We start from the raw sequence: 17,822 nt of genomic DNA, 5'->3' as shown, positions 1-17,822 counted from the left end.
GCAAGACCATAAAATTTTACTATTCACTAAAAAATGTCTAAAAACTAAATATAGATTTTCACATGCATGTCTCAAATAATTATAATGATAATTTATATTTCCATGTTAATTTTAGTGTACCTATAGTCAAATAATCAGTGAATTTTTATTTTTATTGTAAAATGAAAAAATTAATATTTTTTTAGATATTAAAACGTATACACACACATACGCGCGTGGACAAATATATAAAAAGTAAAAAGTAGCTATTTACAATATAAATAAATAAGCTTTTAACCCTATGTGTTAACCGAACATTTTCTTCTATTCATGGCCACAATTACCATTGCAAGCATGATTATTATCTATCTCTCAGATAAACATGCACGATACTTGTATTTATGTAAAGAGGAAATAAAGTTTTTGAAGTTTCTTTAACTTTGAAGGTTTGGGTGTGAAATATAGGTGGCCTCCATACTCAAATTCATTTTATGTTGTTGAAATAATTAAATTATATTAAAAAAACACAAAGTGAAACTATTTTAAAGACATGTCTTTAAAAATCTAGAATTCCAAATTCAAATCATAGTTTTTTTTAAAAAAAAAAAACAACAACAATAAAATAAATGGCCCATTTTATTTCTGGACTTTGAGGTTGTTGCAGGTAATTAGAGAACAGAAATGGTCGGAAAAAAAACAATAGACAGTACGTGGTTGGAACTTGATTGCACATCGATCGTGTACAACTCCTCTAACAAGGCAGGTAAGTTAATAAAAGTACATTAAAAACACAATTTAATTAGAAATTTGCTCATAAATTGATACCCTCAAAAAACTAAATCACGCTTCGATAAGCTAAAGTCTCGCTCTTTCACTAGATTAGAGGTGGAGGGTTTATTTTTGCTGACAGAGGCTTCATGAAGCCCTAAATGGCCTGGCATGGCGGGGCTACCTACAAAGAATACGAGAGAGTTGCTATCTACCATTAATGCCTCTTGTTTTTTGCCTCAATAATCCAACTCTCAATATCTTAGACGTTTTGTTCGATCAATCTTCTCCCCTTCATTAACATATATACTACCGAATTCTAATTAATGGAGCACAAAAAAGAAAACCTAATGCAACGACACTTTATGTTGCCATAATAATTAATTAAATCGTGAGAAGCACAAAACGAAGCTATTTTTAAATACATTTCGAAGAAAAAAGTGAGAATTCCGAGTTCATATATATAGATAAAAAATAACGATACAATCTTCAATATTCGTACAATTCTATAGATTCCATTAAAAAAAATGATGCAAACACCAATATCAAAATCATAGGCAAACCATCATTTTCTTTTATAAAATATGGTTGTCACGAATTTATTATTTAATCTCTGTTTAGATGATTTTGGAAGATGTGTTTTTATCATCTCAATTATTGATGGATCTGACCAATTATGGCCACCATAATGGAGGTAATAAAAAGCTTTAGTTGTAAATAACCTACCGGTTATAAATGCAAATTAATATCATTTTCTTCTTCTTTTTTGTTGTTTTTAAAAATCACCTCGAATTATTTTTTTTCTTCTGTTTTTTTATTTTATTTTTATTTCTCAGAGCTTTTAAACTAGAATACAAAATCCATTTCATCATTATATTTTAATTTCAAAAGAATCGCAAGAACAGTGTTAGTCAATGGCAGCAGACCGCAAGTAAAACAGCTTTAATAATTTCCAATAAAAAAACGGAAAAAGAGAAATCTTACAATAGTAAAGAGAGAGACGTTACTTTTTGAAAAGTAAAAGGCGAGGGAGTCGCTCCTCCGTAGGTTTTTTTAACAGAACCAGAGCCAGAGACAAGACAGTGACACACAGCGAGTACTAAATTACCACATAGGTAGACAGTTGTTGGCATTGTGGGGCTGCCTCATGGCTTTTATCTATGGTGGTCTGGTGGGTTGCGATTTGCGAGAGTTGAGAGTCTTGAGACTTGAGAGTATAGAGGTGAGGTGAGGTGAGGTGAGTGGGTCAATAAAGTTATCTCTACGAGAATAATCCACTCCCTCCCGCCTCTTCTCTTGAATCCTTTTCTCTTTTCTTTCTTTCTCTCTGCCTACACAAAAACTAAAAAGAAAACAAACAAAAAACAAAACAGTAGCTGTTTGTGTGAATTGCTTTCTTTCCTTTTCTTTCTCTAGCTATGTGGAGCAGCTTCTTCTATGGCAATGGATACCCCAGAGAAGACCCAGATCACCACTCCTCTTTCTAAATTCGAGGTGCATCTCTCCTTCCTTTTCTGACCTCTTTGACCCTTTGCATTGGTGAATGGGGTTTTTGGGTGATTTGATTCAATGCATGCCCTTTGATTTGGTGTCTTAGTGAGTTGACTTACCTGGATTTGTCAAAAAAAGACATACCTGGGTTGTTCTGGTACTCCTGTCTTGTTCGATTCAATCCTCTGTCCTGTTAGTTTTCTTCGTCTGAATTTTGAGTTTCATGTGGTTTAGATCTCTAATTCAAGTTCAATCTTTGCAATCTGGTTCTTTCTTTGTATTGTCTTCATGCCTCTTCAACTACAAAGAGAACGAAGTGGCATTTCAAGCTCGAGATCTTAGTTTACACTCATTTTTGTGAAAGACAAAAAATTTCTCCTCATTTGTTAGGATCTATGTGGTGTTTATATTGAGTCTTACAAAATTCATTCTCTTTTTATTTCTTTTTATGGTCAATGTAAAAAGAACACCGTATTTTTATTTATCAATAAGTTTTTTTTTCCACTTCTGTTTGAAATGATATTCTCGCTGAATTTTAGATCAGTAAGTTGGGATTTTGTATTTGTTCTATCTGGTTGCTTCTTTGCTCAATGATTTGAGATGATTTTTTGCTACTGGTTGCAGGATTCTCCTGTTTTTAACTATATCAATAGTCTTTCTCCTATCAAGCCAGTGAAGTCCATAAACATTGCTCAAACGTTCCACTCGCTTAGTTTTGCATCCCTTCCATCCGTTTTCACTTCGCCCCATGTCAGCTCTCATAAGGAAACTAGGTTCCTTAAAAGGTAATCGAATTGCTTTCTCGACCATTCTCATCAATCTAGACACCAAGAAAAGCGTATGTATGTTTGTCCAACTTCTACCTTTCTGTTTTCAGGCATAACTACTCTGATCTCTCAAAACCTGAGTTTTCCTCCGGAAATGGGAACGAAGTCTGTAAAGATGAAGGGGTAGTTGTAGATGCGGCTCAGCTGTATGATAACTCGGCTGAGTTACAGGAGAATTTTGATCCTGGGATGTCCATTGGAGAGTCTTCAGTTGAACCTCCTAGTGAACATTTGAAGTTCGCAACTGAACTGCCACAAACGTTAAAATATGGTTGTGGAAGCCCTGACAGTCGTTGTGGTACTCAGACAGATATGGTGTCTGAATCGGCTGGCACATCATTGTCACTTGTTCCATTTGCAAACGAGGCATCTCATAAAAGTTTCCTTGAGAGTAAAAAAGAGGCTACAGAATGTGACTGGGAAAGTTTGATATCAGATGCCGCTGATCTGTTAATTTTTAATTCTCCCATTGATGCAGACGGTTTTAAGGAACTTTTTCAGAAATCACCAAACCCTGTTGTAGGATTTTGCACCTCTTTTAATGAGGTGCACAAAACGCAAATAGTCAATCCCTTTGGTTCTGGTGAACAAAATGAGATGGGAGACCCTTCCACTCAACCTGGAGAAACCATTGAGCTGACACAAATGGACCCGACACAGGACAATCTTGCTGCTAACGAGGATCCAAACAAATACATGATTAGTAATGCTTCTAAGGTAAAAAGATGCAACTCCTGTTTCTGCTGTATAATTTGCACCTATCTAATTGATGGAATGCATCCTGTTTATTTGTTGAATGCTTAGTTGTTATTTTTGTTATGCTAGCATGAACTCCCATCTACTTACTAGAGTAACTGTAAACCCTGCAGGAAGAATTATTTATAAACATCCTAAAAGGGAGCACTGGCACCTATTTGTGCTTTGCAACTCTCAGGGTAACTAGGCAAGTGTAAAACAATCGGGTCATACTGCACCCAAGTACACAGAGTCAGTTAGCTATTCTCTCAACCACAGCATTATCAGGGAACCTAGAAAGCCTTTCCTATTTGCTACCTTGTAATTTGTACTAAAGAATGTCCTCCCAAACCATTTTCAATTTCGTAATGACATGCTCCACTACATTCATCATAAATTCCATCTAGCAGCTTATCATATAAAATATAACAATTATGCAGAGATGTAGAATTGGCAAACCAAATATTTGCGCCATTAATCAATCTGTGATGAATAAACTTGTACCAAGATTTCAGCTGTAATTCTTAAAGTGGCATGATATCCTGAAGTTGCATCATCAATTCCATTGCATGTTCAATTCCTGGATGGCACTATAGCTCTGCAACTTCAGAAACACGTTGTTCAAAGTTTTCTTTTCTTTGAGATCCTGACCCCTTTGTAATTTTGAAGGCTTGTCTTTTACTTGAGCAAAATTGTTTTCTTCTTGTTCTCAAATTCTTAATTTTTGAGGAACTTTATGACTGGTCTGAAAACAGTTGAGTTGTTTTATTTTTCTGTAGGCTGTTTCTAATTTGCATCGTGGCATGCGAAGGCGCTGTCTTGACTTTGAGAAGGTTGGAAGCCGTAGGAAGAACATGGATGATGGTTCAAGCTCTAGTTCAGTGTTAGTGCAGTTGGATGAGAAAACTACCCCTAAAAATACGCAATTGGTACCTGTTAAGCCCGGTGGTGATTCTTCAAGATGCATTTTACCTGGAATTGGTTTGCACTTAAATGCTCTGGCAATAAATTCCAAGGATAGCAAAAAAATCAAGCTTGAAACTTTCTCTTCTTCCATTACTTTGCCTGGTTCTGCTGCCTCTTTTAACTCCCGAACAACTGATCAAGAACTTGATGAATCATTGACCTTAGTGTCTTCTGAAAGAGACAATGACCCCAATGAAAATGTTGTCCCGCTTGTGGAAGATTTCAGCCAGACTAGCCCAAAAAAGAAGAGGCATGTTCTTTGGCTATATATTTCTTGTAGAGTTATCACCTCATAAGTTTTACACTTTTTCTGTGTTTATGCACTTCTCACGTTTTTATGCTATGCTTTTTAAATTGTATTTCCAGGCGTAGGTTGGAAGGAGAACCTGAGGCCTGCAAGCGTTGCAACTGTAAAAAATCTAAGTGTTTGAAACTGTAAGTTCTTAGCTGTGAAGTTTAATTCAATCAGGGATCTTGTTTCCAGCTTGTGACCCAAATAAATATAATCATATGTGCTATTCAAAAATAGATCTCAGTACTTGGAGGTCTCTTGACGTAGGCCTAAACACATTAGCATTTTTTATCCTGTGTAGAGCAAGATGTCACAGTTTGACTGCTGTTGTATCTTATCTGAATTCTCTTATCCATGGAAGTAAATGCAGCTGTCTTTAGGTAACAAAAAAAAATCTTTATCAATGAAGCTTCCTGATCCAAGGGCCCTTACCATGAATAAGTTTCAGACTTGGATCATATAGTTTCAAATTTGACGATATCCTCTAATTTAGTATGTTGAGGTGGATACTTCAGTTTTTTCTGCCCCGTTTCTTTCCTCTCCACAATTTCTTTGGCTCTTGACATGTCTATACATTTCCTTTACGTGGTGTCATTATGATCATATATTCATGTCTATACATTTCCTTTACGTGGTGTCATTATGATCATATATTCATGTCATATGCACTCCATGCAGTTACTGTGAATGTTTTGCTGCTGGTGTCTACTGCATCGAGCCATGCGCATGTCAAGATTGCTTCAACAAGCCTATTCATGAAGATACTGTTCTTGCAACTCGCAAGCAGATCGAGTCTCGCAACCCACTTGCATTTGCTCCCAAAGTGATTAGGAGCTCTGAATCTGCACCTGAAATTAGGGTTATAATTTAAATCTGATCTCACCTTTTGCTCAGGCAACAGTCGAACTTTTCTTTTAACTTGAATTTTTCTTCAAACTAGGATGAGTCCATCAAAACGCCTGCTTCTGCCCGGCATAAAAGAGGATGCAACTGCAAGAAATCAACTTGCTTAAAGAAATACTGTGAATGCTATCAGGTAGTTTTCTTGGCATATTCTGTATGCTTTTTTATTTTTTAATAAAAATCGATTCCTCATATCATGGTTCTCTTGCGAAGGGTGGTGTTGGATGTTCCATTAACTGCAGATGTGAAGGATGCAAGAATGTATTTGGAAGAAAGGATGGTGAGTACCCGAACGTTTGCTTTCATACATATTTGCTACTTAGTACACACAAACCTTTCTCTAATCATGTTGTGGCTTTAAATGATTTAACAAATAAATAAATTAATTGTTGTTTTTGATGTTAATATTGATTCTAAATGTTTTGTGCCAGACTTCCCGAATTCAGGAGCTGCTTCAATGGAAATGGAAGATGAACCAGAAGATGAAACAGAAGCAAGTGTGAAGAATGGGGTTGATAAAATATTACAGAAAACTGAAATCCAGAATAATGATGAGCAGAATCCAAATTCTGCTCTTCCCACAACACCATTACGGTTTTGCAGGTTTACTTTCTGAACCATTTACCGCCTTAAAAGTTAAATTTTTTCATTAGATTTTTAATGATGTTTGAAATTTGATGCCAGACCACTGGTTCAGTTTTCGTCCAAGGGCAAACCACCAAGATCCTTTCTTGGCGTTGGATCATCTTGTGGATTATATACTGGCCAAAGAAATGGAAAACCAAATATTCTTCGACCTCAATCAAAGTTTGAGAAACAATGCCAGAATGTCCCGGATGATGACATTCCTGAGATCCTTCAAGAAAACCACTCTCCAAGCTCTGGCATTAAGACTTCTTCTCCCAACAGCAAGAGAGTCTCTCCTCCTCAAAATAACTTTGGATCATCCCCCGGTCCTCGAAGTGGTCGGAAGTTGATACTGCAATCCATACCCTCATTTCCTTCTCTCACTCCCCAGCATTGAAATGAATGTTAGCTCGAATGAAATTTTTTTAAACCTTTGTAGCGTTGAGAGGCATGTTAGGTGGTAGTTCTGTCGTATGTTAGTTTTTCCACTCTGCTTGTATAACAAAATGCTATCTTGTGGTCATAAAATCCAACTGCCGTTGTATAATGTTGTATTTCTTTTTCAATTTTTGTTCATCTTCTGTTATAAAGGTTGATTTTCAACACTTCATTGTGTTATCAAAGACTACGAGTAATTGAACGTTATTCCCAAGACTTCATGGGTTAGTAGATCGAAATTCGAAATTCATACCTGAAAACAGAATCCAGTTCTGCAGCATTAGCAATCTAAGCTCGGTGGTTCTGGTCCTCGTGTTTTTTCTGGGCTGTTATCAACTAGTCTAATTGATAGATCCGTTTATGCTCATGGATAACTTTCATCGTGGGTTAAATTTCTCCAGGCAAAGATAAAAGAGAATGTACATGTGTAAGAAAGGAGATATGCTGCACAGAGAGTAAGTCATTTTCTTTCTGGAAGAAGACCATTCTTAGTTTTCAGAAGTTAAGCAGTTCTTGGTAAAGATGACCCTTCAATGAATCAAATATTGCATCCCTGCTTCGAGCCTCTTTTTTTTAGTAAAAAAACTTCCGAGGACTTGAAAGCTTAACAAGTTATTTGTAACCTGTAAATTAAATTCGATTCTTACGATATCTTCATTTAGATTTTTTAAGGATATTTATTTGAATTCTAAAAGGATTTTAATTTATAAAAAAATTAACAAAAACAAATCCCCTCTCATTTGCTACATGAATTCTAATCAACATTGAAAATTATTTTTCAAATATACCCCCTTTTTTCCTTATATTTCCTTGATAAGACCTTACAAAAAAAAACTCAGATTGCATCCCTTTTCTTTTGTTAGATTTGTCTAACAATGAAGCACTTGAAAGGGAGCATAAAGCCCAGATAAGAAAAGAGGTCGAAGACAGGAAGCACATGAAAAACTTAGTCCAATTTCAAAGAGACAAGCTCGAATATAAAGCACATCAAACAACAGTCTATCCATCGCAGGTTTTGAAGCCTTTGCTAATTGTTTAGACGTGGCTCTTATGGACTCAGCGGATGCACGATGACCAGTCTGCAATCCTGGCCCTCGAGTTCAAAGTGTTAATAAACATGGTCGATCCCATTAAACCAAAAGGTTGAGTACATGAAATCAAATGTTGTAGATAATTCTTCTCGTCTCATAGATGGTTTACACGAGGGAAGTAATTCTTCCCTGTTTTTATCTTTGTGTGAGCAGCATCGAGTCAACTTGCCAACAAACTCAGTCGGTACGCAGAAGATAGCAAGGATATCCATTCGGTACGCAGAAGACCATGAAGATAAATGAAGACTTGGACCATGTTGGGGAAGTATTCAATCCAGTACTGATGATTAAGTTGTAGAATTCTAAACATTGATGATAACCATTTGCGAATAACTGAAGAGTGGAAGTCTAAACAGGAGCTTTCCTGTCAAAACAAATTTAAATGTCTTTTGAAAACTTTTCAATTTCAACTCGCTAGGATGATATTGCCAACGAGACATTCTGGATATATGTATATATAAGAAGCTTAGATTGCAGTGGCATAGTTCAGTTGAGATTACAATGGTAAGAATGCTGGAGAAACAGCTTATTACTTTGCTAGATCAGCCTATTCTCAGGTTTCTACTAAGCTAACATGAATAGCTTCATTCTAACTTAATCGCTTAAGATACATGTAGTTTGGAATACTTAGAGAGCTGTAGCTAGCAATAACAATTAACAACAGGCTTTCCTTAAAGTCGTGTTACCTCAGTCTTCTTCAGTTGAAGGTCTTGCACACCCACAAAAGCAACCCTTCCTCTGCCTTCTGCTGCTTCTCCTGCCACTGCTGTATATGAAGTCCCTCAAGAGGATGCCTGTTCTACTTCCAGAGAATCTGCGCTTGCTTTTGCTTTTCTTTCCATCCTCCAGTTTTAGCAGAATGCTCTGGATGCTCTGCACCTCAAACTGCAACCTTCCAATCTTTTCAGACCTTTTCCGTGCTTGTTCTGCCACTCTTTTTCTGCGCATGGAGTCATGCTCTTCCACTTCTACTGAAGTGTTTCCCTCCAAATACGAGGGGCTCTCTTCAGCATCCTTTGTTAGCTGGTCATCAGCATCAACCAACTGATGAACAGCCTCCTCAACTTCTTGTAGCTGTCTTTTCACTCTTTCAAATTCAAGATCATTGGCTCTCTTGCTTCTCTTCATCAACTCCATTTTCTTTTTCAAATTTTGCACTGTTGTTTGAAGAGAAATTAATTTCTGAGAATCGGAAGCAAGTCTCTCCAAGATCTTTCCTCCGTTTCCTTCTTGATTAGATTCTGTAGTGATGCTAGTTGATACCTCTAGTTTGTCAACGCCCACCTCCTTCTCAATCTGCAATTCCAAAGAGCGATCCTGACTCTTTCGTTTGGCATTTTTGAATTGACGACGTGCAGTGGCATTCTCCAGTGAGGCAGCTTCCTGGTTTTGTTTGTCAGCCATCGGATCAAGGCAGTCTCTCTCAGCAGATTCCCATAATTCAAGCGTCTGATCATCTTTCCTAGGATGCTCTCTCTTGCTTCTATACAATGAACATTCTGAGACCTGATCAAGAGGAATATCTTTCATCAAAATCCCATTCCTCACTTCAGAAACTTCAGGCTTTTTGTTCTGTGGCTTAGATGCATCAGCGGGCTCATTTGCAAGCTCCACTTTTTCCTTCCTGACATCCTTTTCTGCAGCTGACCAACATCTCAACTGTAACCGTTCAGCGCCTTTTATTAAGGGTTTCTCAGTGTTTCCCATTTCTGGCATTTTAAGCTTATCCATTTCCTTCACCACTGCCTTTTCAGCTGCAAGCCTATCCATTTCTTTAATCATAGCCTCCCCAACTACTTTAATTCTAGACTTCATCTTCAGCAAATCTGAAATTCCATCTGTTTCTGCAGTGCTTTCATCATTTATGAGTTCTTCAGGGCTCTTTTCATGAAGTTGACTAGTCGTTTCTACTCCCTGTATACATACGAAGAAGTCAATCATCAGAATGCACACCATCTACATAAAACAGTTGAATAGAACAAGACTAGGAAACAGCTTAAATGATTGGCTCAGCATGCTTGAATTCTACACAACACATGCTCACACACAGACACATCACTATATTTAATTTGCTATGAACAAAGAGAATAAGCCCATAATTTAAAATTCGATATTTGAAATTTGTGCTGAGAAGATGTGAAAAATATTTTCTAATCTAAATTAAACCTTGTATCTTTCAAGTCAGATGATAAGAGTTTTTAGAAGAAGAAGATATATCTGCCCTGGTTGGACTTAAAAAGGGCTTATTGAGGTGTCGAAATTCATCTTCTTCTTGTTAAGCCACTTGAAAAGGGAAATAAAATATCTACATATCTAGCTTGGAGTTGATATGCTGAATTGCTCTAGTAGTTGATATTTAAGAAAGAACAGTACCGTTTGTCCTCGACTTGTCCGTAGAAGCGCATTGTGCTCAAGGTATTCTAAATTCTCTCTCAGCGAATTTATGACTGGAACATATGCAGACAAATGAGCCTTCATTCTTTGAATTTCACTTTCCAGGATGCCAAACCTTTCTTTCATTTTTTCAATCTCGATATCTTTTGTGGCATTTTCTACTTCAAGAATCCCACAAACTGCAGTCAGCTCATGAACCTTGTTTTGGAGTAGAACTTCATGGATGGAAGATATTTGAAGATCAAAGTAGAATGATGAAGCCTCAGCTTCCCAGAGTTCAGACTCATTGCTTCTCCCTTGCAGCTCCAAACTCAAGTTATCTTCCCTGGTCCGTCTTTCCTCGATTTCCTTGTGTAACGTAGCCATTTCTGACTCCATATTATCTTTTGCTTCATGAAGGCATTCAATTTCTATTTTCTGATCAGTGCATACCTGCGACAGTTCAAGAACCCGCTTCTCTATGATATCTCTTGCAATTTTCGATTCTTCACATTGCCTCTTCAGCTCCTCGATAGTGGTGCAAAATTCTGCATTTAAGTTGTTTGTAGCCTTGATATTCTGTTCCGCAAGGAAAAGCTCTTTTTCTTTCTCTTGAAGAAAATCTGTTTCAATTAAAATTTGGCAGTTTAATTGATCTGTTAAATCCTTTTCTTCCTGTAGCTCCTGCTGCAAATTTTCAATTCTTTTGTTAAGATGTAGACCTTCAGCTTCTTTTGTTTGCAGTTTATACCCCAACAGTTCAACCTTCTGCTTGAGATCTCTGTTAATCACATTTAGAGAGCTGATATCTTCAGAAAGGGCTTCAAGTTCCTTGATTTTCTGTGTTGCAAAGCTCTCAAACACCGATGAGATGTTACTGACAGCTACAGCTTCCTGGAGAATGCTACTGTTTTCCTCTTCAAGTACATGCGTTTCCTCTTTGAGGTCCAAAACTTTTTGAAGCAAAGATCTGTTTTCTCCAAGAGCCTTCAAATTTTCTTCTTTCAATTGCTGGTAAGAACCCTGCAAACTTGTCAGATTCACAAGCTGGGTTTCAAGTTGAGCTTTCAATTCTTCCTCCTGCTGCTCTCCCTTGTTCATTTCCAATCTCAATTGCCTGTTGATCTCTAGCAGTTCGTGGTTACTTGTTTCCAGCATAGTATGTTGCTCTGCCATTATCTTTAACTCGTGCTCAAGCATGCTTTCCTCTGACTCGAGCTCAACACAATCTAATCCCAGTTGTTTGAGTAAAGTTAACATCACCGAATTCTCAACCACCAATTGCTGATTCTCATCCTCCTTTACAAGGACCAAACTTTTTAGGTCCTCGATATTGTCCAAAATATGTGCAAGACTCCCATCTTCGTGCTCATTAACCGGATCAAATTGAAGAGCTCTCAAAACCTGACGAACGCCCATTCTAAGCTTCTCAATTTCATCTAACAAGAATTCTACTTCAACCTGCTGCTCAAGATTCTCGGTCTCTAACTCTGATATAAGTTTATTTGAGAATTTGGATGCTTCTACATGTTTCTGACACTCAATCAATAAAGATAAATTCTTCTCCTCTAAATCTTTAATAAACTTTTGCAAGATGAAGATCTCAACCTGAGCATTTACAGCTTTATCTAGTTCTTCTTCGAAATCTTTCTTACTCAACCTACTTTTTTCTTTTAGTTGATGGACCTGGTTTTCCAGATCTTCCAGTCGAGATTCACTTGACTGTATATAGCATGAACGCTCTTGTTTTTCTACACCAAGAAAACCCCACAGGTCCTTTACTTGACAAAGTGTGGAATCTTTCTCCTTCTCCAGACCAGTGTATTTTTCTTCTAATCTTGTAAACCTCCTTTCTAAGTTTCCCAGTCTCTCTTCAACATTTTTCAGCTGCAAGACCAGGGAGCTTCTTTCATCTTGAAGATTGGATTTCTCATTTTTTAGCGTCTGGCAGAGTTCTTCAAAGCTTCTTGACCTTGTCCTCAGACCTTCGAGCTCAATATTTGCACCAGAGAGAGAATTCTCCAGCAAGTCATTTTTCTCCAAGAGCTTCTGCACATTCTCAGTCATAATCTGTAACTGAGAAAGCAGGATGGATTTTTCAGCAACAAGACTGGATTTTTCTCCCTGAAGAAACTGGGAGGACTCCTGCAACTCTTTAACCTTCTCTCTTGACCCTTCCAGCATGCGATTTAAATCTGAGAGGGAACTTTCCAATGCCACATTCTTCTCCATAAGTTTATCCATTGCCCTCAACTTTTCATGGAGAACTTCCTTTTCTTCTGAGTCCTTTCTGCAGACCTCTTTTAGCTTCGAGTTTTCATCTTGCAAGTTCTTCACAGATGAACCAAGGCACTCTGGACTTAAACCTAACAAGTCCACTTGCTCCATTAAGGCCCAATATCTTGTGTTCGAACACTCAATTTCCTGCTTCAAACGGTAAATCTCTTGCTGTAGGGAATTGCTCTGAGCCACTTGTAGGGAAACATCCTCTTCAAGTTTCTCTTTCATTTCCTTCAAGCTAAAAATTTCATTTTTCAAATTTGTTATTGAAATAACGGAATTGCTGTTCAGTTCATTGAGGCTCTGGTTCTCTTCCTTAACCTGCTGGAGGTTCTCCTGCAGATCATGGTTGGATATCTCCAAATCCTTCAAGATTTGGAGACGATTTTGAAGCTCAAATGCCAAAGCTTTCTGCTCCTCTTGAGATTGAGAGTGCAATTTCTGCAAGGTCTGCAGAGTAGCTTCAACTTGAATAAAACGTGACTGTTCGTCTTGCAGTGAAGCCTGAAGTTTCTCCAACTCATTTTCCTTCTCTAAAAGTTCTTGATCCTTTGTTGCTATCTTCTGTGCCAAATTCTCTGCCTCTGACTGCAGAGAATGATTTGATCTCTCTAACAGGAAACATTGTTCTTCTACAGTTTTCAATTTTGCTGCCCCCGTCAGAATTTCGCTGTTTAATCGATTGACATCCTCTTGAGCATGAAAAATTTCACTCTCCATCATAGCTATTTTCTCTAAGCACAGCTCATACTGAAGTTCTGCAGCTTCTTTCTCTTCCTTCAATTTAGCGAGGGCCTTCTCCAGTGCTTTAGCTTCAGTTTCTGCTCTTTCGGTTAGCTCATTAAGCATTCTAGAATTTTCCTCAGCAATAAAGATTTTCTTCCGCAAACTGGATAACAGTTGAAGACATTGGTTGTACTGAAGAAGACCAGCTTCCTTTTCAGCCTCTAATGCGGAAAGTTCTTGCTTGAGATGTTGAGCTTCTATTTCAGCTTTAATAGCTCGTTCATTGAGTCCTTTGGAATCCTCTTCCGTTTGAGAGATCACATTCTCTAAAGCAGATATCCTTTCCAAGCATTTATTGTACTGAAGAAGACCAGCATCCCTTTCGGCTTCTAATTTAGCAAGAGTTTCCTTCAGGATCTTAATTTCAATTTCTGCTCTGCTTGCTCTTTCATCAAGACCTCCGACATCCTTGAGTTCTCTCTCCAAGCTGGATAGCTTCTGCAAGCTCTGCTGGTATTGAAGAAGAGCAGCTTCCTTCTCAGTTTGAATCTCTGAAAGAGCTTTCTTTAAGATTTGAACTTCAGTTTCTGCTGCTTCATGAACCTTCAGGCCTTTTTTCATTTTTCCATCTGCGACTTTTGAAACTTGAGAAGCCGCTTCTCGTGACATAAACAACTCATCGAGCTGCTTTAAACCTTTTTTGTTTATTCCAGAGTCTGATTCTTCAGGATACCCCCCATTCCTTTCCATAGAGAGTCCAAATGAATCCCTATGCAAACCATCTGGGTCAAGAAATGCACAGATAGGATGTGGCATTTCTGGGGTGTGCGGCTCACCATCAGGGCCAAAAGAGCCTGAGGGTGACTCATCACCCGGTGCATAAGATACTTGGTTGGGAAATGCTTCTGCCATGGTTCGATGAGCCTGGCGGAGCTCCACAGTTGCATGATCATATCTCTCGGCTAATGCACGGTAAGCTCTGTAGAATTCCTCCACCAATTTCATCAGTTCAGGACGCTTCTTATAGTACATTTCTGCCCTCCTTGCAAAAGAATCGGCATCTTCTTCAATGAGCTTGATCATTGCTTTGACTTTGGCATCCATATCTGTTGAAACAAATCCATGCTCATTGAGAATGTGGCCCATAAATCAGTCATTGATATATGCAAACAGCAGCTTGGTTGTTATTGATGAACAGTATTTAAACGCCCTGTGACCTTTTAGAACTTATGGCAATTAGAATATGAGCCTGTGCATTTAAAATGTTCTTGATGCAGAACAAAGCATGATGTGCTATTTGATTATCCACTTCCATAACCACATTTTTTAAACATGCCCTGAATGATGTGGATGGGTAATTATTTTATGGAAACTAAATCCGGGGCATCTTTTGCATTCAGAGAAATTAACGTGGGATAACTAATAGATATGTGAAGGATGGTGGACAGTCGACTTCAAGGTTTAATTGGTTGGAGGATAGTGATGAACACAAGCAAACATATGCAGGCGCACACCAGCTAGCTGTAATTGAGAACAGGCTCTTATGTGCATCGCAATAGAAAGAATACTCATGCATTTGTTACGATTCAAACCAGACTTGCCTTCAGTTGATGATGAGGCTTTAACTAATAAGGAAGAAACTGCCCATGTATGAGATTTATGATAATTGGATTTTTTTCTTGAATCAGCAAAGTTTTGTTGACTTTAATATCTATAATAGAAAGCAGTCAAAAGAACATTCAAGTATTACTTCTTCCACACCGAGCATATGTATTAAGCAAACAGTGTTCAAGTTATATGACAATGATACAAGAAGAGAATGGAGACCTGTGAGATTTTCTTGAAGCCATTTTGAATTCTTTGGACTAATGTGGCTGTCCCACCACCAAGAATATAATCGTCTGGACTCAGAATGTAATAGTGTTGCCATGACTCCAGCCAAGAACAATAAAGCAACTGGCTTGGACTTTACAAAAGCCTGGTCTTTGTACCAGCAATAGAAACCCAAGTAGTGGATCCAGGCCAGAATAACAATTTAAGTTATTCCAGGCTTCCAGCCACTCAATAACTAAAGGTCCCTTCAGGATCTTCACTTCATATGTCCTTTCTTATAAACCTACACAGACCAAGATCATTGAGTAACAACAGAATTTAATATTTTCTTTACGTGTTCTAAAAATATATAAACAGTTGATATGCAGACTACCTGCTCAATGAAACAGTCTACTGTTTGTGTTGCAAATGGAACTTTCTTATCACGGTTTATGTTGCGAATGGAACTCCACGCTTCAATAACCTTCAAATCCATAAATGAAATAAAAGGAAAATCAGATCTTCCAAACTCATACATTGCAAAGACAACCACGCAAGATAGAGCCAAGCAGTTCGAAGAAATGAAAAGAAAATAAAACAGGAGAATGCAAGGAGTCAGATACTAAAATTATCAAGCTTGCATTGTTTGATTTCCCAAATTCCAGGATGCAAGTGATAGTAGTATGCAGCGTTGCACATGATTGACCAATACTGGCCCAGCAATAGTCTCGATGCAAATAATCGTACAGAAGAAACACACAACTGAACAGCCAACCCAGCGATCCAAAACCCAGAAAGAGTTCATGAAACTCAATCTACCATTTAAAGGAAAAGAAAAGCACAATCTTGAAGTAGACTGATATCAACTTGAACTCAAGAGATATCTACGAGACTTGGAAGTTAGAGCTTACCAAAAGAAAGCAAGACTACAGTTACAAAAACACAAAAAAGATCCTTTGTGTTCAGTAATAAAATCTGATGACGGGAGGAGGGGCGAAGAATTCTAGTTCTGGGATTTGATGAGCAAGGAACAAACTTACCAACTACCGTCCAAAAGAACACAAAAGACACAAACTTGAAGCAAATGGGCACCTACGAAGACTGCAAAAAAAATAATCCTTTATGAACATCACAGATCAAGAACATACCAAAAGAATGAAACCCGGTAGAATAATGGGGTTGTGATCGGCAGACGGCAGCGGCTGTGATACTAAACCCCCAGCTACATGTCTTCCTAGTCACCCCATTTTCTCTATCAATCTCACAAGCACACACTCCCCCCCTCTCTCTCTCTGGAATGAGACTTGTGCATTATGTTCTTTTAGATTTGGTATCCTCACACTGTCAATAATTGTTAAAAGAGAAAGTTAGCAGAGAATGAAGCAGCAGGTGAGGTGAAGTAAAAAACTTAAAAGTCTTTTTTTGGTGGATATTTCCACTTGCAGTAGAGAAGATTTATGTCATCCTCATACGTAAATAAGTGTAGTTTAGGGAACGAGGAATACGAGAATTAAGAGTGGGATTATCTTTGTTAATTTGTGGTTAAGATTTGATTTAATTGAGGATACAGATGAACGGTCACATTCCGCAGTTTCTTTGCGGTCTTTTGTCGTTACCTTTTTCAGAGAAATTGAGATGGCAAAATTACCATGGAAAAGAAAAGAAAATTATTATAATAACTAATCTGCCATTGCTTAAGATCTCAATGATGTTCTTTCTTGGGTTCCTGAATCTGTCTACTTTCTTGCCTTGTTCTCGTACAGCACTGTACATTAATGTTAGAATTTTTTTTTTGCTTTTCGACATTAAAGAAACCTTTATTAACCAGTCACTCGGTTTCATTAATCTCTTAACGATGGAAGGTCTCAGGTTTCAATTTGAATTTCTGTGAGGAGTGTGATGCTACTCGTATGAAACATCCATTCCGAGTTTTTTTTTCTAATAATATATACTATCATTTAACTATTTAATTGTTGGTGTCAAATGGTTCATTATTTTAGATTGTTTAAGAGACTAATTTGAAGTAAATATTTCAAGGTGATATATCAGGCAAATAGTATACACAGAAGTGAAAAACGTAAGAGAAGATGTTGAGCTGAAAGGAGCTGAGCAAGAACAGATCTGCAAATATCAGGCAGGATCTCAAGAGACCAGCAACTTGAGGTCTTCGTAAGAACATGCTGGTCTGATTTATGCATGCCAGGAATGTAAATAATATATAGGAAGGGAACATCTTTCTAGTTTGAACAGTTTTGGAACTTGAAAAGAAAAATTATCACTTGGTTTAGAAATTCTGTAATAATTAAGAAATCATGCCCTGTCTTCTGGTAAAACGTTGGTATTTAAATTATAGATTTACTATCATTTTTCCAACATTTGCAATTGCACACAATAGTGTGATGAAATGCGGCCATGGTAAATTTTTCATGTGGATCGAGCCTTGAGAAGTCTCTAGTGTGAAAGAACACGTGCTCCTCGAGCAAACTTGATGGCCATTGACTTATTGGCACAAAA

General features: G+C 37.6%; 2 protein-coding genes across 2 annotated transcripts; one reads left to right on the top strand and one right to left on the bottom strand.

The window, feature by feature from the left end:
• Positions 1–1,916: 1,916 nt before the first annotated feature.
• LOC7474181 (protein tesmin/TSO1-like CXC 2) lies at positions 1,917–7,193 on the top strand. Its single transcript, XM_002315720.4, has 10 exons — positions 1,917–2,241; positions 2,863–3,023; positions 3,116–3,782; positions 4,580–5,016; positions 5,133–5,201; positions 5,737–5,917; positions 5,999–6,094; positions 6,175–6,241; positions 6,393–6,564; positions 6,646–7,193. The coding sequence occupies exons 1-10, from the start codon at positions 2,185–2,187 to the stop codon at positions 6,983–6,985; spliced, it is 2,247 nt and encodes a 748-aa protein (XP_002315756.2). The 5' UTR covers positions 1,917–2,184; the 3' UTR covers positions 6,986–7,193.
• A 1,344-nt stretch (positions 7,194–8,537) lies between these two features.
• LOC7474180 (protein NETWORKED 1A) lies at positions 8,538–16,819 on the bottom strand. The gene is made up of 5 exons (XM_024611179.2): positions 16,457–16,819; positions 15,703–15,792; positions 15,324–15,612; positions 10,491–14,602; positions 8,538–10,031 (listed from the first exon to the last, which is right to left on the bottom strand). Exons 3-5 carry the CDS (start codon positions 15,424–15,426, stop codon positions 8,805–8,807), a joined length of 5,442 nt encoding a protein of 1,813 aa, XP_024466947.2. The 5' UTR covers positions 15,427–15,612; positions 15,703–15,792; positions 16,457–16,819; the 3' UTR covers positions 8,538–8,804.
• Positions 16,820–17,822: the final 1,003 nt, after the last annotated feature.

This window comes from Populus trichocarpa, chromosome 10, assembly GCF_000002775.5.
Source record: "Populus trichocarpa isolate Nisqually-1 chromosome 10, P.trichocarpa_v4.1, whole genome shotgun sequence".
NCBI classification, from domain to species: domain Eukaryota; kingdom Viridiplantae; phylum Streptophyta; class Magnoliopsida; order Malpighiales; family Salicaceae; genus Populus; species Populus trichocarpa.
This window is presented reverse-complemented; position numbering and strand designations above follow the sequence as displayed.

Coding starts and splice junctions, on each gene's coding strand:
- LOC7474181 (XM_002315720.4), top strand. CDS start 2,185: ATGGCAATGGATACCCCAGAGAAGACCCAGATCACCACTCCTCTTTCT. Junction 2,242..2,862: donor CTCCTCTTTCTAAATTCGAG/GTGCATCTCTCC, acceptor TACTGGTTGCAG/GATTCTCCTGTTTTTAACTA. Junction 3,024..3,115: donor GAAACTAGGTTCCTTAAAAG/GTAATCGAATTG, acceptor TTCTGTTTTCAG/GCATAACTACTCTGATCTCT.
- LOC7474180 (XM_024611179.2), bottom strand. CDS start 15,426: ATGGCAACACTATTACATTCTGAGTCCAGACGATTATATTCTTGGTGG. Junction 14,603..15,323: donor GCTTCAAGAAAATCTCACAG/GTCTCCATTCTC, acceptor TTGTTTCAACAG/ATATGGATGCCAAAGTCAAA. Junction 10,032..10,490: donor GGACAAGTCGAGGACAAACG/GTACTGTTCTTT, acceptor GTATGTATACAG/GGAGTAGAAACGACTAGTCA.